The sequence below is a fragment of the Dermacentor andersoni genome, chromosome 7 (assembly GCF_023375885.2).
Source record: "Dermacentor andersoni chromosome 7, qqDerAnde1_hic_scaffold, whole genome shotgun sequence".
Classification (NCBI taxonomy): domain Eukaryota; kingdom Metazoa; phylum Arthropoda; class Arachnida; order Ixodida; family Ixodidae; genus Dermacentor; species Dermacentor andersoni.
The window spans coordinates 82,628,942-82,656,048 of record NC_092820.1 but is presented as its reverse complement, the minus strand read 5'-3'; the positions used below and the strand labels follow the sequence as shown (position 1 = coordinate 82,656,048).

Sequence of the window (27,107 nt, the reverse complement as noted above, 5' to 3'; positions counted from 1 at the left end):
GAGACTAGTAGCAAGATATAAGCTTATCGACAACTAATACTCTAATGAGTGATATTATATGGAGAAAACGAGGTCGCGGGATCGAATCCCATCCACGGCGGCCACATTTTGATGGGGTCGAAACGGTAAAATGCCCATTTAAGTGCACGTTAAAGAACCCCACGAGGTCCAGGTTTGCAGAGTCGCCCACTACGGCGTGCCGCATGATTAGATGGCGGTTTTGGCATGTAAAACTCCATAATTTAATAATATGGAGGTACAATAGTCTATTTGCTTGTTAGCAACCAACAGTCCAGTCTAATGAAATACTGGGATTACAAATTCGTTTTCTTAATACAATAGACCACTTTCCTGATACTCAAATGCGCTTCTTTGCACTGCACATTTGCCCAACCAATGGCAAAACTGGTCATTTTCCAAATGACGGCAAACCACTAGGTGCACACGCTAGGACTTGGTTTCTTGCACATCGGTTTATCGCCATGTCTACATTTTCCATGCCATAATACAAGCAAACTGTGCTTGTGCAAGCTGTTTGCAAGAACAGCCATACTGTCATTAGATGGGCATTAGATGGCCTTGCAGGAAGGCTACTTTTACAGTCATGAAAGGCATTTAAGTAGCCCAACAGCTCAACAAATGTTCGACACTCAATTCGAGAAGCTTATACTTGATGCATGCTCATACAATAGGAGTTCAAATCAATAATTTACCCCACCGTTTTCACTAAGTGCAATCTCTCTTACATATGCTACTTACACGCAAGCAAAAATGGGTAAATAAGCAGTGCGAGTGGTTAAAGAGGAAGTACAAAAGCTTTTGGGACTGATTTTTATTCAAACAAAACCATGGCTGCTCTTCACTGATCATAACAAACTACAATGCACTCTCTATATGAGGACCCAAACTATAATTGTGCCATATTGTTATGAACTATTTTGTTGTTTCACAGAATAACTCATACAGTGACTTACAATGAGGAGTAGTTATAATGTATCGAGTCTCATCAAAACCAATTGACACTTACAATACAAAATACAGTACAATATACTACATAAACATGCATAACCTAACTTAGTCTTCTACTAAAACTTCAAGGCTGGAAAGCTTTATCTGTTATAGTCTTAATGCATTGACAGTGGGCCTATTATGTACTTCTATCAATTAGTTTATCAGCAACCACTACCATTCATATGATTACATTAATTGGATACGATCTTCACAAATACTACGAATAATTAATATACCCAAAGCAAATTCCTAATGAACTGACAATAAACCAATAAATAATGGCACCAGACAAATATATTATACGTATCATATACAAAAACAAGTCGACTAGTACAAACCTATAGTGGAATTTTTGCTAGGGATAAATTAAAGCAATTTCCTCGGAAATGCTTTCAACGCAAGAGGTCTGCATGTTAAAATGATTGAATAATAGGCAAGTACACGGGGAAAGTAAACAAACTTTTTAAGTGAAAGCGTCTGCATGGTATATAAATAAGCAAGACCCGGGCCCGTCATTCAAGGAGTTCATAAACGGTTCTGTAGATGCAAAATGTTGACCTTCGTAATTTTTTCAGGGTAATGAATTAAAACTGAGCAGTCGAAGGGCGCAACCTGTCGCACCTTCAGCAGACGCACATGAGTGACGCGACTGCATGCGTTACCGTCGCGGGCGAGCATAAAACTTCTGATCAAGCCGCGATCTCAACCGCTGCGGAAACGGTGACAGTATCGGCGCCGTTTACGAACATGCGAATGGCAGTTTGATTGTTTGGACTTATGTTTAACCCCGCTTCATTTTTTTTCTTTTTTGTTCTGCCTCACCATGCAACCAGCTGATGCCCACGGTGGAAGTTCAATATGTTGCGCGATCCCCTACCGTAACCATAAACCGCCTTGAAAAAGACGCTTCGACCAAATCGCCGTACTAATTGCGCATTCTCTCGCTTTGTGGCGACAGATAAGCCACGAAGCTAAGCTAGCCACAATAGCGAGGCAAAGGGTTTCGATCCGTCTTAGCGCATTGAGCAGACGACCCGGAAGCGTGGGCGCGAAATCTCGGATATTTGTCTCGGAGCGTGGCCTGGCGTGGCGTTACGATCGCTCGCGCGCGGTGGGTGCCGGTCGTGACGTAACCGCGCGCACGCGCAGTGCACGCCGCAGGTGACGTCACGACGCTAGCCCTGGCAGGCAGGGGGACAAAGAAAGATGTCCGGTAAGAGAGACGCTTCGCTGGCGGGATCGGCGTGTCCATAACGGCCGATTCTCGTCTCACGGTGCCTTCGAATAGCGTTCTGCCTCGTCACCCGAGTGTTCCGCTGTCTCGCAGGTGTCATCGCCAAGTACCACTGCAACTACTGTCAGGAGGACATCACAGGAGTGCGCGTCAAATGTGCCGAGTGCCCAGACTTTGACCTTTGTTTACAGGTTGGTAGCGTTTACCTTGGTGCTTTCGGCCGGCTGGCGGGGTAATCGCGAAGCAGGCCCCGCGCTTTGCGGCGCCCGCGACCGCGATTCGGCCCGCCGGACTCGACATTTTTTTTCCGCGACGCGGGATCGGGAACACACGCGTTCCCTAGGCGGGCGGCAAAAAACAGCAACAAAAAGCGCATGGCTTCCGCGCCCGCTGGGATGCGAAACTTGGGCGAAGCGAAACGCCGCCGGCTGGATTCGCGCCCGCCGCGAGTTTGCCTGTGTGCGCGGGCGAGCCGTCTGCTTCCGCGGTGCTGGTTTTTTTCTTTTTTTTTCTTCTAGTTTCCCGCGCCCGTGACTAGCGACGGTGCAGTCGTTTGAAGCCGAGCGCGCTTGCCCTGTCTGTGTTCACGAGGAGAGGGAAATATAAAGATAAGCGGGCAGGCCGTCACAACCCGCTCTGCGTGATCCCCTGTCGCCCGCGCATCGGCCGTGTGTGCAGCTGTAGGACGCGTTCCCCCTCTTTTTTTCGCGTTTTCTATTATTTGCTCCGATGCACCCTCGCTCTTCGGTTTCGGCCCGTGCAGCAGCAGGCGCCGCTTTTGTGCGGGCGCCAGTTATGTTGCGTTTGAATCGAACCGTTCTTATACCGCTACGTTCTACCGTCCGAACTCTGCAGATGTTCGCGCGCGCCAGCCGCCGAGTTCGTTACCTACTCGATTGGCGTGCGTGGATACAGTTCGATGCTTCGCTCTGAAAGAAACGAAAACTAAAATATATCCGCCATCTGCTGAACGGATCTCTTCGATTGAAATTTAAATGACATGGAAAACTCGTTGCGGGTTTCGAAACAAGTACAAAACGTAAGAGCTTCCACGGGTATATGTTCTAGTGCGTCATTGTGAGTGCATGCCCCTGCTTTATCGATATTTGTGGCATTGATGTTACTCAGGCGCACCGGTTTTCCTCGAATATATACAAGAATTCCCTAGCCTGCTTCTCTGTGGCGATGCACTCTTTTTCACTCGAAATCCCGTCATTTTTGTGAGTGTGCAGTGCCACCACACTGCAATAATCCAGGTGTCCGTCTCGAATGGCACGACCGCAGTGACTAGGACAAGGACGGGCTTACGTCTTGGCAACTGCTGATGTGGTGGGCATCGTGAAATGTGATATTGCCTTCTCCCATTGGAAGTTTAACGTCAAGGTCCTGGTACCACCTTGCTTTGTTTGCTGTGCTTCTATAACAAAATCAACCAGTGGAGGCCCATGTTTGTGTGTTCTGGTGAATGCTGGCTCATTTTAACAGGAGGCCAACATCATTGTTGGTAAAAGGTTCAACCCGTTGCTTACAGTGACTAGCAAGTCATTCTAGCAGCTTTACAAACCAGAACTTTCTCATCAACCATAGTAGGGCGTCATTGGCCTCTTGTTGGAGCTTAGTCTGTAAAAAATGTGCAGACCCACCATGGCTGCTTAGTGGCTGCTTAGTGGGTTGGGTTGCGGAGCACGAGGTTGCGGGGTCAAATCCCGGCGGCTGCATTTCGATGGGCACGAAATGTGAAAAAAACCTGTGTACTTAGGTTTAGGTGCACGATAAAGAACCCCAGGTAGTCCAAATTTCTGAAGTTCCCCACTATGACGTGCCTCATAATTGGATTGTGGTTTTGGCATGTAAAAACATAATTTAGAAATTGTGCAGAGCCCTAAAGTGTCAAAGTGTTCTTTCCTGCCTGTGCCATTGCTATAGTATCAGACCGGTATTAGCTTCCGGCTGGTAAAACTGTCAAAACAGTATGTTGGTTGCATACACCTAGAGCATTTGAAGTCCAGGCTGCATGCTCAGGCTGTACAACATATTCTACTTTTTCTCAGGTCCTGTAAACCTTTGACCCTACCTGTAGAGCTCCTGTCATGGCCGTGTATAGAATGCGGGAGCAGTGATCTTGGAGACCCCTTGGTGCTGTCTGTTGGAGAAAGCTGGAACGACACAGCTGCTTTTGAACATGTGCTGCCAGGTGGACAGGGCTTCGCCATTTGTGTTCATAGCTATGTCCCCTGTGCAGCTCGCCCTTTCTAATGATTCTGCCCAATGATAGGATGCACAGAGGTGCAGCTTTTGGTCGCTGAGCAGCTACGCTGTTGTGCCCAGAAATGCGCTGATAACAATTGTCTGTTGCTTATCCTGGCTCCCCCTGTCATCGGCCAGAATCATGCGAAAGCAGAGCTGCACAAGGATGGTTATGACAGTGAGTGGCAAAGCTGTGCCCACATGGCAGCGCATGCTCAGAAGCAACAGCGCTATTCCGACTTCCTCTTTCAGGTGGCACTAAGGGTCTTTGAAGTCCGCTCCTTGTGTGCTGTAGACAGCCGTAGCAAGAATCGTACTTTCTCTTTGCAAATCAAGTGTGCGCAGGAGTGCACATTGGGCAGTGTCAGGCCTTTCCGTAGCTCCTCGACCCTCCTTTGGCACCACCTCATGTTCACCTCATGCCATAGCTGCAAAACTGCCAAGTTTCTCGAACAGCCATTCTGAAATACTTGACTAACCATGAGGGAGGTGAACTTCTTGTATATGCAGAAGACAAAGATAATGATGAATAGCCGGACAAGGGAACAAGAGTTCAGGATTGCCATTCAGTCTCTAGAGTCTGTGAAGGAGTAGGTTTACCTAGGTCAATTACTGATGGGGAACCCTGATCATGAGAAGGAAATTTACAGAAGAATAAAAATGGGTTGGAGCGGCATACGGCAGACACTGACAGCTCTTGGCTGGAAGCTTGCCATTATTATTGAAAAGAAAGGTGTACAATAAGTACATCTTACTGGTGCTGACATATGGGGCAGAAACTTGGAGACTGACAAAGAGGCTTGAGAACAAGTTAAGGGTCACGCAAAGAGTCATGGAACGAAGAATGTTAGGCATAACGTTAACAGACAGAAACGGAGCGGTTTGGATCAGATAGCAAATGGGGATAGCCAATATTCTAATTGACGTAAAGAGAAAACAAATGGAGCTGGTAGGTAAGGTAATGTGTTAGTTATATAACCGGTGGACCATTAGGGATAGTGAATGAGTGCCAAGAAAAGGGTAGCACAGTCGAGGACGGCAGAAGACTTAAGTAGTGCGATGAAATTAGGAAATTTGTGGGCGCTATTTGGAATCAGTTGGCACAGGACAGGGGTAATTGGAGATTGCAGGGAGAGGCCTTCTTCTTGCAGTAGACATAAAGTAGACTGATGATGATGATGAAGGAAAGCAAAGCCTGCACTGACTATTCGACACTCTTAAACTCGCCGCAGTATGTGGCATTTTTCCAGGTTGCCATCGTTAATGCCAAATGCTACGAGGCAAGCTATACCTAATGGCAACATAATAATTCAGCGGACGCTCTGCTCACAACGTCACACTGCATTGACCCACTGTGCCTGCCTCCATGCTGCAATACATAGTTCCCAGGAGTTGTTAATATTGAAAGAAGTCTGCCTCCTTGACAGCACAGAAATGAGCAAGCAAATTTGCTTTGTGCATCTATACAAATTCTGTTTGAGTAGGCCAAGTGGTGTGTTGGCCATTGCATTCCTATGGTACCATTGAATATAGCACCCCCATTCAACAACCAGGGGAGGGGGGAGGTGTTGCCCTCTTCCACTTCTTGATGCCCTTCCCTGCACTCGTTTGGATGTGCACGCAAGATTTGTCTTAGCATCTCCATCCCACATTGCCTCATGATGTCATGAGGCCGGAAAGGGTGGGAATTAGTGAAGGAGGTCTGATGAAAGCAGGTTGCAATATGGCCAGTATACTGAGACTTCATTCAGTATGCTCCGGAGGGCACTTAGTGGTTAAAAGTTAATTCACCACAGCATGCATAATCCATGTATAACTTAGGATCACGAAACAGTGCCGGTTAGAGTTTGTTTGCCCACCATAAATGCATTGCGTGTGCAGAATACCGGGTGACGGGAGAGCTGTACAGCAGCAACAGTGCTGATTGGACAAAGCATCACGAAATGTCGCTACTGGTTTTGTTAATTGCGCTTTACAGTTCCAGTATTCTGTAAACGGTAGGAAGTCATAGCAAGTCTACGGATAAGCTAAAGCTCTCCTATAGGCTCGGTTTCCAACAAGCTTCGTGAAATATGATCTGTGGACGAGCTGCATAAATGGGGATGTGGAGGTGTCCGCAATGACCATATCAGTCCCTGCTGCTTTCTCCAGGGCACTGCTCTCGCTTGTCTACATTTCCTTTCTTCTTTTTTCTTTTTTTTACCTGTAACAGTGCTTTTCCTGCGGGGCAGAGATGGGGGCACACAAGAACAGGCATGGCTACCAGTTGATTGTGAGTTACTGCTGATTGAAATTTTGTTACATTTCTGTTCTTTTTTTTCTTTTATACATATACACACTTGTACCTGTGCATGGTGAATTATTTTGCCCGTAAACAAAGCTTATAATGTGGTATTCGATTCTGAACAATGTGTGCACACTTTCTCAATAAATCTAATTCTCCAAGAGATCCTTGCAAGCTCTTCATTGACGTAGTGTGGCTATTCATTGATGATGTTACTAAGGTTGTAAAGCACGTAACTTTCTCATTCAGTGCAAGCCATTCAGTGCAACCTCGCATAATCAACAATATCCACTGTCCTACGTTTTGACAAGAGGACTTGCTCCCTTGATGGAATGTTGGCTCCAGCCTTAGTGACCTAGCATTTCTTTTTACTTTCCCTCCAAGTTTCTAAACAGCTGGTGTGCTCCTATGGTGAGCTTGCCTGCGTTTCCGAGTGGTTGGCCCATCTTGCACGAAATGTGCTGCCTGCTGCTTTCTCTTTCTCATTGTGCCGAGTGCAGCTTTTTTAAGTGATATCACCACTGTTTCAGGACTGTGGCAACTTCCCCATCTTCCAAGCACCCTGCAACTGGAAGGCGAAGGAAGAGCTGGTGCTTCTTGAGGCCATCGAGCAGTACGGCTTCGGCAACTGGTGCGTCTGCCTTTCTTCGTTTCTTCTTTGCACCTAATTATTGGGTCTTGTGGTCGTATTAATTGGCAACGTGAAGTCTCTGTCTGTTGGTGCTGCTCGGTGGGTGGTATCCGAATTAAAACGAGCAGTGCATTGGCTGCTTGGCAATGTAAACCCATGGCGTGTGGGGGTCTCACCCACGCTCTTTGGATAAAGGAACAACACAGTAGTGCTACACAGTCACAAAGGCATTTATTGCACCTTTAAGTTCAGTTTTATTTCCTTAAAGACCCCTTTGCTAGGGGTATTACATAAGGGGTGGGTACAGTTGATAATGCAAATATAAACACAGGTATACAGAAAAAATTGTACATGGAAGCTAGATTTTTGCAAGTGCATAAAAACAGAAAGAATAACACGTGAAAAAGCAGGTTATTGTTTAGCCAACAAGGACACGTTTTCGAAAAACGATGTCGGGCAAGTGATAGCAGCTACTTGGTGGGGAAGGGTGTTCCAGTCTAATGCTGTGCGGGAAAAAAAAGACGAGGAAAAAGCAGTTGTGTTGTGCATTAGTAGTTTCATACACTAATGCCTGCTAGCTGAATTGCTATCCACAGAACATGCTGATGGGCGTGTGACAAATCGAGGAAGTCTGACTTGCCGCGACCAGATAGCAAGCAAATCAGTTCGCACCATGCTAGATACCAATGCCTCCGATGTCGTGCTCCTAGGCTTTCCACAGGACGGTCCTGCGAAGCAGGTTGACGAACGCGCAGAGCGTCTGCACCGTTCACCGACCCCATGCCAAAGGGAGCCTACTCCCTGTCGTGCCCTACTAACCCCACTGTTATCACCGTGAGGGGATCCTACCCCGCTTGGTGCACACAGCATCTGAGTTGACGGCGCCCACCGTTCCAGACGTTGGAGCGACCAGTGCCAGACTGCAATACTAAACAGCCCACAGCGGCACCCGCAGCCTGTGGCCACCTGGCTCCCAGAGCCGCGACTTCCAGAATCGGAGAGATAGAAGAAGCTATTTACATAAGAAACTCGGACCACCCACGTGGCATCTGTGCTCGCTCACTTCAGGCTTGCTCGCTTCATGCTTGCCAATGCTCTGCGGGCACTAAGCCTCTCTCCCAGGATGCAGACCACGTGGCTCTCGTACTGATGAATGTTTTTCGAAACACTTGTGAAATTGGTTAGCACGTTCAAAAGTTCAAACGCGCTACAGCAACCGTCGCCTCGCTCAAGAAAGCACGCCGCAGATGCTAGCGAGCAAAATCCACTCTAGGCCTACGCTTCGGTTCAAACAAAGGTTGTCTCAAACCGAGCAAAACTGTCCAAACCATCGTCCGATGCCTCGAGAGGTCCACGTTGGGCAGCCAGATGTGGACTCACAACAAGACAGTAGTGCAAACAGTCACAAGGGCATTTATTGCACCTTTCCTACACAAATGCTCGCTAGCTGAATTACTATCCACAGTACGTGCCCATGGGCACGTGACAAACTGCGGTTGCATAGCAAGCGAATATGTTCCTTTTCATGCTGGACACAAATGCCTAGGTGTTTGCGCGTATGGTCACACAAGCGGTGGTGCATTCGAACAATCATGTTCATCCATTCCTGTGCCCCGCTCCCAAGCCTCGTGAGACAGTCTCGCACAGAGCCTGATGATGCATGCGCGCAACATCCGCACCGCTCACTCATCCAAAGCTGAAGAGCGAGAGAGCCCCTCCCTGTTGTTTCCCGCAGTTGGTTGGCAATAGTAGTGCAACGCTTGCGTCATCTCCCGTAACATGCTGCAACCACATCGACTGGCACCAGTGCTTGGGGAGAAGCCAGATTACAGGAGACCCAAGAGCCATGCAGGGAAAAGAACATCAGGGGACGTGTGATAGTCGAGCATCCTCACACATGTAGGATGAAAAAAAAAAGAAGCAAAAAGGGGGGCAAGAGTGGTGTGAACACATGTTTCTGGTACTAGTTGTTGGGAAGCCATGTGCAGACATGTGAATTTACCAACCGCTTTTACAATTTCATATACAGTTTAGTATACAATTTCAATACTAACAAGTGTCATTACCACTTTCTAAAGCAAACATTTTGTTTGTTTAGGTTACATACATTTACAGTGGAACCTTGATTATACGACTTTGAGGGGACCACTCAAAACCATCGTATAGAAAAACTTTTTGTTGAATATAGGCAGTGATGCTCAATCCTGCCCAGAAAAATGGGTACAGATCGCCTGAATTATGCCTGCTGCACAAACCCGCACGGCTCCAAGGATGGTAGATTAAATTATTAAAAAAAAAAGCAAACGAATCATTTAATTGTAAGCGTGAGCGAATGTGTATTCTCAGCTTTAAAAAAAAATTTGTGATCTTTTTCTGGACGTTTGCCTAGCTGCAATGTATCAGCTTCCTCTGGAGAGCTGCAACATGTGGCAGCAAGTCGCCGACATCATTGTGTGCACAAACGAACTGCTGAATGTTGCCGACGCTGTGCAACACACTCGCACAAGTCGAAAAGAACGGACAATTCAGAAACAAGTTCTCTTGATTTGTCGTCTGAGGTGGTGACAGCTTTCCTTGGGCAGCATTCTTGGAAGATCCCTTTCAGAGATATTTTCCCTTTTGCCAAATTTTGCATGACTCGGCACCAAAAGTGTCCCCAACAAGGGTTTTTGGGGCTGTGCGAAGCTCGTTAGCAGTGCTAAGAGCACCGTTGGTCGTACACTTCTAGAGGTTCGGTATTGAGACGAGCAGAGCCTCGCAAAATCGAAACTTTCTCCGTAAGGGATCGCACGAGTTCACGTCACCTTGGAGCTTGTTTGAGATTGAGTACTTCTTAAGAGGCCACACAACCATTTCGTTTGGGGGCGGAACCAGGCCACTACGAAGTCCACAGAGCCCTTCTGACCGACCTTGGATTTAAAGAGCACCTTGCGCTGGTCCTGCCATGTGCGAATCATTGACGTCGAGCCGCTGAGCCACGGCGGAGTTTCCCTACTTCTCAGCCACCAAATTGCTAGTCTTTCGAAGCGGGCCTCATCTCAAATGTGCTATGTCGGCAAAACATCACAAATAAGAGGAGTTGAAGCGCGAGAAACCGCAGGAAACTGTAGCACTGTAACCATAACACAAGTACTGTACAGAAAAAATTTTGTCGATTCCAAGCAAAACAAGTTTTGACTTCGGTCGACTTGTTTATGGATTGGATCGAGATGTAAAGGTACAGGTTGGCAGTGTAACACTAACGACCGTCAAATTTAGGATACAGTAAAAGCTCGTTAATTCACAACTTGTTAATTAGAAATTTTGGATAATTTAAAGTAGCTGCTGCGGTCTGTCCACCAATGTATTGAGAGCAATATGTAACACATCCTGCTAATTCACACTGAAATCCACACCGTCACCAATAATTCGACTTCGCGCCATCATGGACGGGGCAAGTGCTAGTGCGCGGGAGCACGTTGGCGATGCTGGCGTCGCCACGCAGGCCGTGCGGCTTTGCGTTTTCCATCTGCGGCCCTTTGTTTAGGCCTGACTGGAGAGAGACGCGTTCACGCCTGGCCAGGCATGGCGAATGCCTCTGTTGCAGGTCGCTTCTCTCCTGTGAGTTTCCGTGCAAAGCTCGAGGGCAATTAAATCGTCGTCGTGCACCGTGTGCTGTATGTGCGAGCGAAAGCTTGCGAGAGTCAAGATTTTTAATACGCTATATGGTATAATCAAGATTTTTAATATGTTATTTCTATGGGGGTTTTGCCGGGACCAAACCAATTGTAAAATGCGGGTCGTCACATGACCGGAGGACGTATAATCGAGGTTCCACTGTATTTCTGGTCAACATACTTTCAGACTACCAGAAACACCTTGGAAAGCACTATTATCACTGTATGAATAAAATTATGTTAAGTAGCAATTCAGCTACTTATTCGGTCAAGTACCAGCAAGCCTAAATGTCTAATTTTTCTTGTTTTAGTTATGTAAGTGTATGAGGTGCCTACAGAACAAGATATCTTGAAAACGGTGATGTAAACAATGTCTTTTTATGTTATGCAATAGCATTAATTATCATCGCTGGACGAACTTTGACCTCGAAGTGGGCTTGCTACCCATGGCAGGAGTAGAGAACGAAAGGATTACGCCGAGTTTACCAGCTTTCATAAGTCACTGTGGAAGTAATCAAGTTTGATTAAAATTACCGTATTTGCTCGAATCTAGGCCGACCCCCTAAAGTCGGAAGCCAGCAAAAAAAAAAAAAAAATATATGTATTACCTCGAATGTAGGCCAAACAAAAAAAGTGAGGACAGCATTCACAAAATACAAACAGCATTTATTGAATCTGAATGTGCAGAGCTCATTCAACGTCGTCGTCGCTGTGTTCCTTGTCACTGTCACCTTCAAACAGTGCACTATCTTCGGCACCACCAAGCGCATTAGATATGCTGCACTTTTTAAAGATGCGCACGATCAAAGTACCTGGGATGTCGTCCCCATGCTGCAGCTACCCAGCCCGCCAGCTGCGATAGCGATGCACATTTGATGCGGCCCGTTGCCGTTAGCATGTGGTCTTCGTCAGTCAACCAGTCCGTGTAATATTTCCGCAGACGATCCTTGAAAGGTTTGTTGATGCAGACATCAAGTGGCTGCAATTGGCCCGTCATGCCACCCGGTATGACAGCGATGCTAGTGTTCACTTGGGCGGGCGCAGCCTTCACATTGTCGGTCAAGTGCCCACGGTAAGAGTCAACAACAAGGAGCAAGTTCCTTGTCAAATTGGCTCCTGGACGTCGTCGCCACACAATCTTAACCCACTATTTTACCATCGCACCCGTCATCCACCCATTCTCATTTGCCCGCACAATGACATTTCTTGGGAAAGTTTCTCAAGCAGGCAGCGTCTTCCTTTTAAATATCATATAAGGAGGGAGCTTATGTCCATCCACTGTGCAACACAGCATCACAGTTGCGCGCCGCTTCTCGTAGCCTGCAGAGCGAATTTTCACCTCCTTGGCACCCTTTTCATTCACGGTGTACGACACTGGCACATCAAAATACACAGCCGTCTGGTCGGCGTTGCAGATTTTCCCAAGGTTGTAGCCTGCCGCTTCTCTCTTTCGCAGCACGTAGCAGTGAAAAGCTATCAGCTTTTCTTCGAAATTGCTTTGCAGCTTCTGGCTGATTGAAGTGCAATGTCGGAGGCTGAAGCCGAAGCACTTCATGAATTTCGGAAACCAGCCCTGGCTGGCTTTGAAATCCTTTGGCGTTAGGCCTCGCTCCCTGGAAAGTTCCCTAGCTTTCGCTTGGAGCACTTCTGTTGTCACTGGAAGGGCAGCTGCTCTCTGCGTCCGAACAAAGTCGGCCAAAACTGTCTCCACTTCGTGGTGACGGCCTTTCTTTGGTCCGCTAAATACCATCCTCGTTGCGGCGCACGCAAAACGCTGCTGTCGTCCCCTCCAACTACGGACATTTTTCTCGTCGACGTCGAAGTCCCACCCGGCTTGAAGGTTCGACAATGCCTCTGAGGCTATCGCAGCTTTTCGCTTGAAAGCGGCACTGTAGTTGCATCTCCTGCTTGGTGCCATCGCGTTAACACCACGCCACACACCGATATGGCCGATACGACACAGGCCAAATGGCAACCTCGCTTGTGTACGGTTGGCTACTGGCACGGCTAGTAGCGGCTGCGATACTGACATTTCTAGATGGCGCGCGCTAGCTATGCACCATATTTAGCAGTTTCAATGAAAAACTTGCACGTTTTTTAAAATCCTCGAATCTAAGCCGACCCTAGAGTTTGGAATATGATTATTTGAAAAAAAACTGTCGGCCTAGATTCGAATAAATACGGTATCTTGCAAAGGTCAGCACTGCAGCACAAGACTATGTAACGGAGCGCGATGCAGAAGGCGTCGCATGCGCTGGACATACAAATACAGTATTACAACACAGGTGCAGTAGCTGAATGCCAAGTGCTGCAGTTTATCAAAAAAAAAAAAAAAAAAGGACCAACAAATCATTGTGATGAGAAACGAATGCCATACGTGCACACGCGCACACTGATGATAGCAGGTGCTGTTGCGAGCAATCCGCACTAAGCGTGGTGACGAAGGCAATTTCACTTGATTTCGCAGGGAATAGGGACCTGGAACATTCCACATATACTGTTCTACAAACCTGCAGACTCTCATTTAAAAAAAAACTCGAGCAGAGCAGGTCAGCCGACAACCTCAAGTTGCGCATGCCGTGACGGTGGGGACCCCGATCTGGTGTCACATGCGAGAGGGTACCACTCAGAGATCTCGCGGCGCTAATAGGCACATCTGGGGAAAATGTTGCTCCGAAGTTTGTCTATTGCAGTTTGTTATATTTGGGTCCATTATGTGGGGGTTCCACTCTGCATGCAGCTAGGGCTGAAGGCGAGCTCCGGATCTAGCCCCACGCAGTCGCTTTGTGTTACTCCCCAACCCATAGCGCGGGAATCGCGGCTACGTCGGGTTCGAACGAATAAGGCAACCAGCGGCGTCAAGTGTAAGAATGTTTATTGCTACCGACAATAAAGAACACTGGCAGAGGGACGTCCTCTCTGTAATAGTAATAAATAGGCTTGCCTCGTTGCCCGGAATAGTCAGGCAAACGAGGTCACTCACGGGTTGCAGGTTAGGGGTTCGGCTTCGGAGAGAGAGAGGGTCTCCCCCGGTCGCGCTGTTTTGTGCCTTTTTACCTGGGCCAGGCGAATGTCCTCTTCCCCTGTCAGCCAACTGCCCGCGAGTCGGGGAGGAATGGTGCGCGCCGCGAGAGCGAGGGAAAATCGGGAGAGGGTGTAGTGCGCCCCTCCCGTGTCTATGCCGCCTCTCGACGCGACGATGCGGGCGAAGATGGGCGCGTGTGCTCCCCACAGTTAAAAGTGCAATTTGTTACAGGAATAATATGGGCAGACCAAACCAAGAAGTACGGTCTGTGGTACAGTGAAACCTCGTTAAACTGTAGTTGGCTGGAGCTCAGAAAAAGTACGTACTAAACGGTAGCACTGGGTAGTTTGGTACACGTACTTGGACAATAATCGAAGACCGTGCTTTTTAACTGAAATAGCATGAGATCGCCCATTTACCTGTCGAAAACGGAACATAGAACTCAGAGAGAGCGCGATGAAAGGGGAAAAAAACATGCAGTATTTATTCACTTTGCGTGACAAAGGTGTTATTTTCGTTTGATGCCGCGCCGGGCTAGCACGACGACAGCGGCCTCAAACTTACTGAAGCTGCGTGCCAGCTTTTCAGCCAGCCCACTCTTCTCGGCTAGCACTCGCATGGTAGATTCCTTGTTGGCGTTACATATTCTCCGTGCACGCGCGCAGGAGTCCCGGGGCGCCTTTTTCGTTGCCGGGTGTTGTTTACGTCGCGACGATTGCGTTCATGAGGCTGACATAATGCGCAGCTTCTGCCATTGTTGGACCTGAATAGCCCGTGCTGTCGCTTTCCCTGTTGTCCTCATCACTGTCGCTAGTCGATACTTCGGCAACAACAGCAGCAACGATGGCGAAAAGTTGAACCTCGTAGCTGACATCTCTTCGCGGTTGCAGCAGCGCTGCCGAGCAACTTCTTCGCATTCCAAATGCCACACACTGCAGTCAGCAGCAGATCCCTGTTGCGTGCCAGCGCCGACTTCTTCGTGTCACGTTCGATAGCACGAACAATGTCTTAAGTTTTCTTCTATGCTGAGCACCCGGCGTCTTTTTATCCGAGCTTCGGCATGACTCAAGTCCTCTCTGGTACAGCGCCGAAATGATGTTGATGTTGATGCGGCTTCACACGCAAACGCACAGGGCGCTTGGGGAACGTTTCGATCTCTGAGACTTGTTCGGGCCGCTCGATGGAGATGACGCACCGCCGTGTTTGTGCTACGAAAAGTGAAAACAGTACGTGTTAAACGACACGTACGCAATAAGCTGGTATGGTTTATGCGGTTACAAAACGCATTATGTTCAATGGCCGATGAGTTAGTGATTTGACTTTACTACTTTTAAAACGAAACTACTGTTTAAGCGGGTACGGTTTAACGAGGTTTTACTGTATCTGGAAGCGTGTTGTAATATTTCCAAAATGAAGCGCTTATGCTTTATATTGGCATAGAACATTATTGCAGCGGTTCGAAAAATTTTGCGATTGAAGCAGGAATTTGTGTAAGACTACACAGAGCAATATTCGACTGGAAACTTTCGACAGTGATATCTTATGCCCCATGCTCTTGCAGTTTCAAAACGTCATACATATTGCTGTTATATAAATGCTTGGCTCCCAGCCGCTGCGTCTGCCTTCTGATGAGAACAGAATACAATAAAAAAAATTGCTTGTGTGTCGCAGGCGGCGAAAATGAATTTGGATGCCTACACTACAATGTCTCATAATCCAGTGTGCAGTTTCGGGACGTTAAGGCTGGAATTTTTTTATATTTGATGTGTGTGGCTTGACACTAATAGAGTTGCAATCTTGACAGAAGATTCCAGGTATTTTTATTTATTTCTTTGCAGGGAGGATGTCTCTCAGTGCCTGCCGGCTCGAAGCTGTGAAGGTATGACGAGAGCTCTCAAATTTCTTACTGATATTGATGGTCTTGAAGTCAATTACGATGCATAATGGACTCATGCGCCCACTGACACATCTTTTCGGTGTCAACCCTTCCTCGCATTCCGCAGAATCACGGCAGCAAACCTCACTTGCTGTGCATTGTCACTTCATTTCAGCAAATAGAGGAATTAATTTATTTGAGAGACATGGATGGATGGCATGGCATTGTGTGGCAAGGAGATTAGTACGGAGGTTGGCACTGTACTGTAAAAAGAGTTAAGATCTCATGGGAGTAGGAAAAAAAAGAAAACAAGTCCAGAGAAGGGTTACGTGTGCCACAGGGACGTGTAAAATGAACACTAATTTTTAATGCCTGAAGTTCCCTGATGAAATTTTCTTCAGAGCCGCTGGCCAAATTTCATGTCATTTGGCATGTCGATGATGATCATTTCTAAAACATCGCTAGTGCTAACTTAAGAAAGCACACGCTTGCAGTTGAGACTGTCTTGAACAATATTTCAGCTAGCGTGGCCAGCCTGAGCTTGTGGCTGTCTTTCACGGCCAACGATTATCATAAAATCGAGAAGAAAAATTGTATTCGCTGCATTGAGGTTGACACTGTGCCGACCTGAAGATGTTTGCTGAGCACAGCTGTTAACACCATTCGCGGTGGCCTAGTGGCTATGATGTTGTGCTGCTGCACTTGAGGGCACAGGTTGGATCCCGGCCACAGTGGCCACTTTTCAGTGTGGGTGAAATGCAAGAACTCTCGTGTACTTAGATCTCGGGGCACATTAAAGAATCCCAAGTGGTCGGAATTTTATCTGGATACTCCCACCACGGCATGCCTCAATCAGATGGTGGTAATCGGATCCTAGAATTTAATTTAGCAGTTAACAGCAGCACTTCTATGCCTCTGCTGGAGCATTGTGCTGAGCAGTGGGCCTCAGCAGTACTGTTGTATGTATGCCGTATTGCACCGGCTATGCTGTTGAGAGCGTGCATTTCATGGCTTGATAATTTGTGGCAAATGCAGCGAATAAATGAGTGGCGAGGCAAGTGCCACTAACTTCGCTCAGGTGTCACCACACGAATGGAAATGACATTTAAGGCAATGACACTTCAACGTCACTTTTTTGTGTGTGGGTCCATGCTCAATGCCTGCCCTTCGTATTGTCATGACTGATAGATGACCTTAAGTTGTAGTCATGTGGATCTGAAAGGTAATCTTTGAATGGTAGGGTCGTATTACAGTTACCTAAGGGGAGCATGCAGACCCGCAAATGTTATTTCTTAACACGAGCATCACATGGTAATTCTTGCATACTGTTAGCTGCTGCTTGGTGACTGTGGCATTGCATGCTCTTAGTTCTATTGGGTAATGGCAGCGCATAAAAAAACACAGGACTGAAAGGAAAGACGTGGTGAATCCAAGCACCAACTCTCAGCTCCAGGTTCAACTAGAAAACCAAGAAAAGCATCTATACCGACTAGCCCAACTTTCTGTACTTTTGATTGTGTGCTCTAAGTTTATTACGCCAAAGCATTCAATAATAACCAAATCAACGTCGAACAGATTGACTGAGTCCCCTTGCATTCCCAGTGGTGCATTGAGTGAAGCGAAACTGAAATTAGCAGCAGAAAGAAGCAAGAGGGCATCTCAAAATTTCACCCTGGTCATCTTCCTGTCATGTGAAGCAGTGTAAGGATGGCCTACCTTGTCTTCATGTCTGTCCTTTTCTTCTCCCTCCAACAGAGGTACAAGAACACTACAACAGCCATTACATTGAGGGAAACATTGGGAGAGGTGAGTTTGTGCCTCTTATGGTGTCTGTATTGGTCACCAGATGTTTGTATTGTATTGTATTGTATGTATTGGTCACCAGATGTTAGTTCAACCCTGCTCATGTAGATGACATGCTGTGAACACGACGAGAAATGTGTGCTAGTGGAGTGATGGATGGTGTCCGCCACATTTTGTGACGGCTCCCTCAGACAAAAAAAGCAATCCCGAAAGCCATGCTTTTGCCTAGTTGGCTGTGACAAGGCATGCCAGTAGAGGGCTGGAGGACAACTCTGATAAGAAGTGTTGTGTTTGTACCTTGACAAACCCCCTCTCTCTTTTTCGTCTCCCTTCCACCCCTCCGACACACAAGTTGACTGCACCGATGTCTTAAAGGTGGAAGTGAGATAGGAAAGAGGTATGCGAGGCGGGTTATGCTCGGGGCAAGGCAAACAAGGTCTAATATTGAAATCTGTATCAAACTGATGTATTGAAAAAATAAAAAAAAGGCCTTCACTTTTCTCTGTAGTAATCTAAATATTGAATGGCCATGTAATTTTCAGAGGATGCTTCTACCAGCATAAACTAATTCTTTTGTTTTTTAGTGTCACTTTAACTACCAAGGGTTGAATTAGCAGGATTTTGCTGTACTTGTTTTGTTCTAAGAGTTGGCATCTACATTGTCTGCTGTCACTTGCATTGCACATTTTTTTCCCCCCTTTCCTTTTCCAGCGACATGGTCCACAGATGTGTCGACTCAAATCAAGGATCACACAGTGCCTGAAGGAGGTGGGTCAATTATGTGGGTCGTGCTCTTTTGGTGGCTCAGTTCATGGATTACAGACAAAAGCTGCGCTGTGTGAATGTTGAAACTGGGGCCACCTTGGCAACGCTTTGTGGAAACCCATAAGTTCTGCTCTGCTGTGATGTCATTGAAATGAGAGAATGTGATTAGCTAGCGCGTGTATATACAAACTTGTGTTCGAGTTGGACAGCGGGGCATTTGCCACTTGTTGCCCCACAGGGCCGCTGTCGCCAAGCCTGAGCAGTCCGGTGGCCACGGTGGACATCACGTCCACCGAGCAGCAGGAGCTTGGCTACATGCCCTGTCGGGACGACTATGAGCGGGTGAGTGGGTTGGCGTTGATCTGTCAGTTATCAACTCGTCGGGTTGACGCCACTTGACGTTGATTTACTTTGTCTTGAACAGACAATGATGCAGCGCAAATAGGGGCCACATGTCTACCGCATCATTCTCGACGCTCTCGCTTCCTCCAAGTTGTTTTTCTTCATTTCACAAGCTTGGGCTTTTGCCCAACAAAGGGCTTGCCGTATTAAATTCGGTGTCCCCTACGGTTTGGCTGCTGTCTTCACCACGTGGCAGCTTTATTTCGCAGGCATTTGTTGGGCTTGCAGGGCTCCTCTTTCGGCAGTGTGGGGCGAGAAAGCTTTCTTTCAGACAAAAAGCTTTCGGAAGAATGTCATGCTACCTTTTGTATTGGTGTGTTGTAGGCCATATCTTATCCAGTACATTTTCGTTGGTTACAAATTTTTTCACTATGCGTTATAAGGTTGCAGCTTTTGTTATAGCAGAGCTTAAAAGGAAGTGTTGGTTATGTTGTACTCCCTTGTCCTTCCAGATTGCATGGCCGTAAAATTTCAGGACTTAACAAAAACTTGGACTCAGAAACTTGACATCTAAATACAATCGACTCTCGTTCGGACCCTGACGATCCCACAAAAAATGTCCGTTTTATCCGAAGTCTGTAATATCCGAAACGCCTCACTTCCGAAACTTCGGTCACGATGTGTAACAACGTTATTGCAAAGAGTGAGTGACGAACGTCCAAAGTAAAAAATAAACAAACCAAAACGGTCGAATTTCACCCGAGAGGCAAAGCATTGATTGCGATAGCAAATTAGTGGACAGCTATGTGAAGTAAGGATAGTAGTTTTATCGGTCGCATAAAGTTGTAAACATTCGCTTAGTAAATTAACAAACACAGTGTCACGCGCGTACAGGTAAACGTGAACACCTCGCACTGGATGAGCGCGGACACTCGCTGTCAAAGTGCTGGTGTGAGCAAGTGCGGCAGCAGCAGTGAACAAAGTTACCTTCGTGCGGCCTCTCGCTTCAACGCGAACTGAACCTCGAAAGCACAGCGCATACAAAGCTACCGTCTCTGGGTGCACTTTATCCATGTTGCAGATTGCTTTCAACATACAGTGCCCGTGCGAGCGTGCTGTAAGCAGCAGCTGACGGAGTAAAACCCCCTTCCCTTGCTTCCCCCCCCCTCACTCCGTGCCTCGCGCGCGAACGAAAATGGCGCTTTTGCCCCACCTTCCTCCATCGCGCGCGCAGTATTGAGCCGCAATTGTTGGCTGGCCCTCGCAACTTGGTTGTCAGCTCATGTCAACACTGCAAAAGTCCCATTTTATGTACCCGATCTTGACAAAAATTGCTGCCGATTTCGTCTGCTGTAGCCGATACTTCGTTGTAGTGTGGTCCGTTAACAGCGAACTTTGTTGCATTAATAAAATGGGCAGAGCAAACTAAGGTTGAAATATGGTCCATTATATCCGAAAGTCTGTTGTACGCAGGTCTGTGGTAACGAGCGTAGACTGTACCAATTTCTAAAGATATTAAAAGTACACAGAAATAGATTACGCATTTGTTTTTAGCTAATCGGGAAACACTGTACTGTGACAAATGCCAACCTAACAACCAAACCTCACTGTAGGGTAACGCTAAAGTTTGAAGCGCAAAAAAAAAAAAGAGAAAGAAATGCTGTTAGAGAGGTGCTGAAATGGGAAGTGTTTATCTCTGCACAGAAAAGGCAGGAGTGTTACTTTTCTAAGCATGATACATTCTTCCAATTTATAACACATTTTTAATTCACACAGTGAGGGGAAATTTTGTCAGTCATCTGGAATTTGGCTGACGTTGGTAGAAGTGATAGGACAGGTTAGCTCCAGTAGCATGGGCCGTTTCCGACCACTCTTTGATGAGGCCCTTGGCATAAGATTTCCCAGACTGCTTGCTTCCTACAGAAAAGAACGACACTGAAATGGCATTGCATTGTTTGCACAAAGATCAAGTCATGTGGGTGGGAAACAAGAATGTGGTGCCCTGACTGTTGCATAGGCTTTTGCATGGTACAGTGTTTTTGTGTGTTTCACTCCGGCAAGGATTTCGAGGAGTGAAGTGCCGCAACACATTCTTTCTCAGTCAGAGGCCTTCTGTGTTTGGTTCCCACAAATTATAGCTACTTTAGTTCATTTTGTGCATTTGTGTTTGGAAGTGTCAATTTACAGTGGCTGCTCATGTGTGCAATGAAGCTCTTGTGTATACAATAAAGCCTGCCTTCATTACCTCTAAACATCTTTTTTTTTATTCCTAATAAGCTTTGCCTTTTGACAGATATTTTATGTATGATGCTGCTTGTTTTATGACTGGCAGAATTGACTGGCAGAATCGTTTTTCTTGCGTTTCCCATTTTCCTTTCTTTTTTCTTCTGTCTCTAAGGGCCCTGCAACACATTTCTGAATAAGAATGGTGCTAGGCAAGCTCATAGTGATGTTACGTGAGCGAATGCCAGCGATGAAAGGCAATTGCAGAAATGCAACAACACGAGCACTTAGGAAGTGAGGGTTTGTAGAGAAACACGAGATAACTTTATTTAGGTCAAAAAGGTCACTGTTTTTGCAGCTTGATCTGTTCTCCATATGGTAAAAAAGTAAAAGCAAAATTACGACAGCCTACACTAACCAAAATTATCGGTTGCAGGACTTTGAAATACAATCAAAATTAAGTTTACCCTAAACTTGTATTTTTCTGACTGTGGATTCCACATTTCATCCCTCGTGACTTAGAACTGCAGTGTCCAATAGCAGCACAGTACGTCTTGACCGCATTCCACAGGCTTGTTTAGTTTTTCAAGCTGATTTCAAATGCGCAGTTATTTTTCTGATGGGTCAATTAGTTCAAGGGGGACCCGCCGTGGTGGCATAGTGGTTATGACATTGCGCAGCTCAGCCTGAGGGTGCGGAATCAAAAAAACTTTACTGTTGCGGCCACATGGTGATGGGGGCGAAGTGCTAAAATGCCCATGTAATCCTTGCATTGGGTGCATAGTTAAGGATGCCAGGCAGTCAAAATTAACCTGGAACCCCTCGCTACTGCTTGCCTCGTGATCGTATCTTGGTTTCGGCACGTAAAACCCCAGAATTTTATTAAATTTCTTAGTTCAGGAGATAGATGAAGCTGCCACTATGTTGTTTCTGGAGACAACCGGAAAAAGGTGCTCAGTGGAAAGCCAACATTATGGCATAGGTAGATGCTAGGATATGCAATAAATGCAGTGCTGGAAGGAGTTTTCAAATGAAATTGTAGCGAGCCATCATCTAGATGATCAAGGTGCACCGTTTGTACCATGGATACTGAGAAGAAAAAAAGGAAACAGTGAAATTTTAGAAATTTATTCGCAGGAAATTAAACGTGCTCCCGGCATTACCTGATCTACAGATTAGGCTTTACATTGAAAAATAGCTTTACATTGAAAAATAGTTCTAGGCCATGAGGTGTTGTTCCCAGAAACTATTCAAGTAACCAAAAAAATGCATTTTAATCTTTCGAAACACCAGGTCCCCCTATTTTCAGTGGACTCTGTGTTGAACACACGTAATCTCCCGTCAAAAATGGCTATATTCTGATTGCCCTAGAAATATTTTCAAGCTATAATGACAGCTTGCATTGCCTGATTGCAGTATTTACTTCTTTCTAAAGTGCACTTTTTTTTTTTAAGTTGGGTTGAAAATTTCCTGCACGGGGCAATTGGACACAAAGCCAAAACTGCCTTGACAGCCTTCATATACCTTATAACACAGATATACTGCTTTGGACGCATTGAAAGTTGGCATGCCTTTGATTGGGAAGTGTGTTAGATGGGGTATGTACTTCCCCATGAATCAGCAGTGTGTTCTTGCGGGTTTTTTTTTTTCTCCATCTTCTTTAATTCGACCAATTTGTTTGGTTTTGTCTCGGTCGAATAAGTGAAAGTCGGGTCTACTTGAAAACACGTCACTTAGCAGCATTTGCCTATGGCCAGTCACTTTCATAGCACGTGCAGTGAGCAAATTCACGGTAAACGGGTTATCTCACGGTAAACGGGTTACCTGCATGGACGCACGGTGAACTCATGCTGATGTCTCGCTGCAGTTTGCATGCACAAGCAGCAGCAAGGCTGTACTAACCGCTCACCTTTGTCTATTTTTACTTCACCATCGCATATCGTCTTGCACTTTGCAAATGCCAGCAAGGCACTTCTTTTTCTTGAAAGGAATGAGCAAGGGCAGCTGCTGGTGATGGGAAATTGAAGATGAGGGGCTGCTTTTTCAAATGAGACCATGAGGACCATGCTAACACATGCACAATGGCGTGTGTGCGTTGTGGAAAAAGTGCCGTTTTAGCATAAGTTCTTGCTTATATTTACCTCAGAGGCATATTATAAATTTTTTTTTTTTTTTTTGCAAAAATATTGATACATGAGGTGAGAAACTTTACAAATTCGTGCAAAGACAGTTAGAGGTCTCAAAAATTTCTATTCTAAAAAGTTGATTGTTTATTGATTTCTAGCTTCCCAAGACTCGTGTTCCCCCTTAAGCTGCCTGCAAAACGTAATGTCATAGCTTTTCCTTTTTTTTTTTTTTGCCTTATGTTTATGTGTGATAACCCACTCACTGGCGGGTCACTTGTCATATTCACCTGGTGCATTGTGAGTCACTAGGAAGTTGTGCTTCATTGAATCTTCCTAGCTGCAAAGACATGACACCACGACGCATAGAATCAGGAGCAACAAAAATGTTTCTCTCTGTTCATTTCTAGCAGCTACATTACCTACGCATATCAGAACAGCCCCTCAGAGGGGAACATCTGATGTGTCTTACATCGCAGTAAACATGGTAATTAAGATGAGGTCACTTCCCTCTTTTCGGTTTTGTGCACTGCAGGAGTATGACAACGAGGCAGAGTCCCTGATCAGCCAGCTGTCGATGGGCGGCCCCGACGAGGACGAGTTGGAGGTGGCCCTGAAGCTGGCTCAGGTGGACATGTACTCGAGGCGGCTACGGGAACGATTGCGCCGCAAAGGGCTAGTGCGGGACTACCGCCTGCTTGAGCAATTCTGCCACACGGGCCGGCCGGCCTCCAAGGCAAGCCCGGTGTCCCGTGGGAAGAAGCCTGCCCGTGAGGCTGACAAGTGAGTGGGATGGGTTGTCATCAGTAGAAAGCTTTGGCATAGTCCAGATACATTGGCTGCATACCTGCCAACTCTCGAGAATTTTCTGTAACGTTTACGAATTTGGACTGTCTTTACAACTTTACAAACACTGCAGCAGGTTTTAGTAAGAACTAGTTGCGAAAGAGTTTCGCCCCCTGGTCCTCGAACTTTTCGTTGGAAGTCTTCAGACGGTGAAAAGATGGAAGATGGGCAATCGCAATGAACACGTATGTGCTGACAACTTCCTGAAGCAGGCAAAATCGGCAACACTGAAGTTGCAGGGGAAGTCACTATGGTCCAAAAACAATGTGTTGCTTGTCAGTGTGTTTTCTGTGCCAAGCTTATTTCTGCTTGTGCATGGCATCTAAAGCTAAATATTTGTTCTTGAAGGGCGTATGTATAGCTGAAAAGGTGTGTAATGCACGTAGACGTGGTATTAAGTTGAACCCACCGCAAAATGCTATCTCTGTGCGAAATTTCACAGTCGAGCGAGTCTTTGGTTTAGCTTGAGGAGTCGTGTAAACCGACAGTCCTAATTATGCAGCCCTCAGTATGTAGTGCACACTAATTTGAGCTGGGGCATTCTGTAAGAGTCCACCTGGTCGACTGTCCAATTTGGCCACTGCTGATCGGCTGGAGCTGGCTGGCTAAGGAGACTGGCTAAGGTTGCCTACCTCCTCTTCGCTTGTACCCCAGCCCAGCCAAACAGCAGCAGCCAAAATGTACATGTCTACTACATGTCCCACTGCCCCACCCCTCCCCGATACTGTATTGTTGCTTCTTAGCCTCTTAGAGCCAAGGGACGTAGATGGGCGTCTGGCACTGTCACGTAGCAACTCTTGACCTGTATTGTTGTTGTTTTCTCGTGCTGCTGTGCAGAGAGCTCCAGGAGAAGATGCGCATATTCTGCCAGTTCCAGTCGGCCGCGGAGCACGAGCAGCTCCTGGAGAACCTCGAGAGTGAGTTGGCCTTTGAGCTCGTTGCTGGCTCTTGTTGCACGTTGGAAGCCAATTATACGGAATTACACTAGAGTGAAAGGTGTCGTGCGTTGAACCATCAGGATTCCGGGAACTTTGCTAGTGTAAAGTCTACGGCCTAATCGAACATGGCATCGGATATGTTGAACTCCAGAGCGCGTGCAGTTGCCACTCTTCCTTGCCTTTGTTTCTTCATGGTACTCGTGGCAGAGTCTGTGACTTCTTTATCCAGACAGACATTTCTTTTTCTTTGCGTCAACAACTCACTTAGCATTCATGGTGCCCTTATGCATGATTGATGCAGTTCTTTCTGTCTGCAATAAAGCAAGCCATTTGTGTGGTAAGGCACTTGGTAAGTGTTCAGTTTTATTCAGTAAGAAACCATAGGCAAAAACGCTTATTTAAATACAATGTATATAAAGAAGATTTTTGAATGTTTTGTTCTAAAATATTCTTAAATGATATTTAAGTGTGGGGCCAACTGTATTCTTTCCTTAAAGAGGGGGGAGGGAGGATTGTGCAAGACTGTAGTAGAGAAGTCATACTAGCTCTGGACAGCAACAGTACTGCGACAGTAAATATGGTGCTTTCTTTCAAGAGTTGCTGCACCACTTTTCTGATGCTTTTTCTTGTGCGTTTAATCCTTGTAAATAAGCTCGCAGTTCAAAAGTAGTTAGGTTTATTATGCATGAGATAGAAGATATTAATACAATGAATGTAATAAACATTATCATGCATGCTGTGGTTTGTTAAAGGAGCACTGTCGCAAAATTTTAAACATAGAGTGTTTGTACAGTCAAACCTTCGTATAACGAAGTTGTCCTTGCAGTGGAAAACTTCGTTAAATCACGAATTTTGCTCATTCGAGGTTTCAAAGTTTCAGCAGTAAAAGCACTCGGCATTCTTGCTGGGTAGTATCTTGTCAGCAAGCACTTATAATCAAATTTGCGAGAAGGACGGGACATAATAGCACGGTCATGAGCGCCAGCATGTGCGGTGCAATTTGTGTCGAGAGCAGTGTAACGACATGTCCCACGGTGTCCAAGATTTGTGTTCGTTGCGTCATGCAGCGCCATAAATCTAGGACACTGTGGCTGACCCGCTTAATACCCGCAGCCGGCACCCACAAGTTGCATGGCATGTGCACTTTGATGGCGTTTTTGCTGCTCCAACATTTCATTCGGAAGAATGCTTGAAATAACTTTTGCTTGGATGACATTTTCGTACTTTTCTTGCCAGATTTGCTAGCCATAGAGGCTCCAAGTATATGCTTGAAATGCCGAAAGCTTCATTAAATCGCAACCGTGTTACGAAATTACTTTGTTAAATCGTGAAAAGAAATGCACAGTTTTCAGTGGAACTAAGATCGGGAAATGAAAATTCGTTACATCTCGAAGTTTGTTCAATCGAGGTTCGTTACATTGAGGTTTTACAGTATCTAAATTTTCTGCCAGAATACTATCTCTGACAGAGTATTAATGACAAATATTGCCTTGAGCATATTTCAATATGATTTCAATGTTGGCACGAGCATGCTGCTTCAAACTGCAGCACCTTCCATCGTCAATACGATGCATTCTGTTGCTTCTTGGGCTCACTGTGACATTTTGCGGCTCCGCGAGTATCATCCACATCACAGATTGCGATGCCCGGCATGGTGCATGGCGGGATAGACACTGCCTCCTCGCTGAACTGTCGGACTGCTTGCCTGCTTGTGTCGGACTCCTTGCTCTCCAGTGTGCGCACGCAGTAATCTGAATGCACCGTCATGACGGGGCATCAGTGCCGTGATATACCACCTCCAGTGCATCTATATTCAGATATACATGCACAAATGTTGGGTGTGCTGTGATGCCATCTATATCTTTGGCAATTAGCACATTAAAGCATTGCGCTTTGCGGCAGCAGACAGATTCGTGTGCCCATTGGATGGCAGTGGCACCTGCGGAAGTCGGGGCATCAATATTTTGCTGAACACACCTGCATGGGCTGCCTGTGCTTCTTTCTGTAGGGTAGGGGCACATATCAGCTGGCTTTACGTGCTTACCGTTTCAACACTGGCCCAACATGGAAGTACGACCACAGAGTAATGTTGCAGATTTGCGC

General features: G+C 46.3%; 1 protein-coding gene across 2 annotated transcripts in view; it reads left to right on the top strand.

Annotated features, from left to right (window-relative positions):
- Positions 1 to 832: 832 nt before the first annotated feature.
- Positions 833 to 27,107, top strand: part of Ada2b (Transcriptional adapter 2B) — a 42,287-nt gene continuing 16,012 nt past the window's right edge. For both annotated transcript variants that reach the window (XM_050181463.3, XM_050181465.3), the window contains exons 1-10: positions 833 to 2,224; positions 2,339 to 2,436; positions 6,705 to 6,764; positions 7,307 to 7,407; positions 15,927 to 15,967; positions 17,720 to 17,770; positions 18,479 to 18,535; positions 18,771 to 18,874; positions 23,756 to 24,003; positions 24,904 to 24,983. In XM_050181463.3, the coding sequence (XP_050037420.1) occupies positions 2,218 to 2,224; positions 2,339 to 2,436; positions 6,705 to 6,764; positions 7,307 to 7,407; positions 15,927 to 15,967; positions 17,720 to 17,770; positions 18,479 to 18,535; positions 18,771 to 18,874; positions 23,756 to 24,003; positions 24,904 to 24,983 (847 nt within the window). In that variant the 5' untranslated portion in view covers positions 833 to 2,217. The remainder of the gene's footprint in view (positions 2,225 to 2,338; positions 2,437 to 6,704; positions 6,765 to 7,306; positions 7,408 to 15,926; positions 15,968 to 17,719; positions 17,771 to 18,478; positions 18,536 to 18,770; positions 18,875 to 23,755; positions 24,004 to 24,903; positions 24,984 to 27,107) is intronic.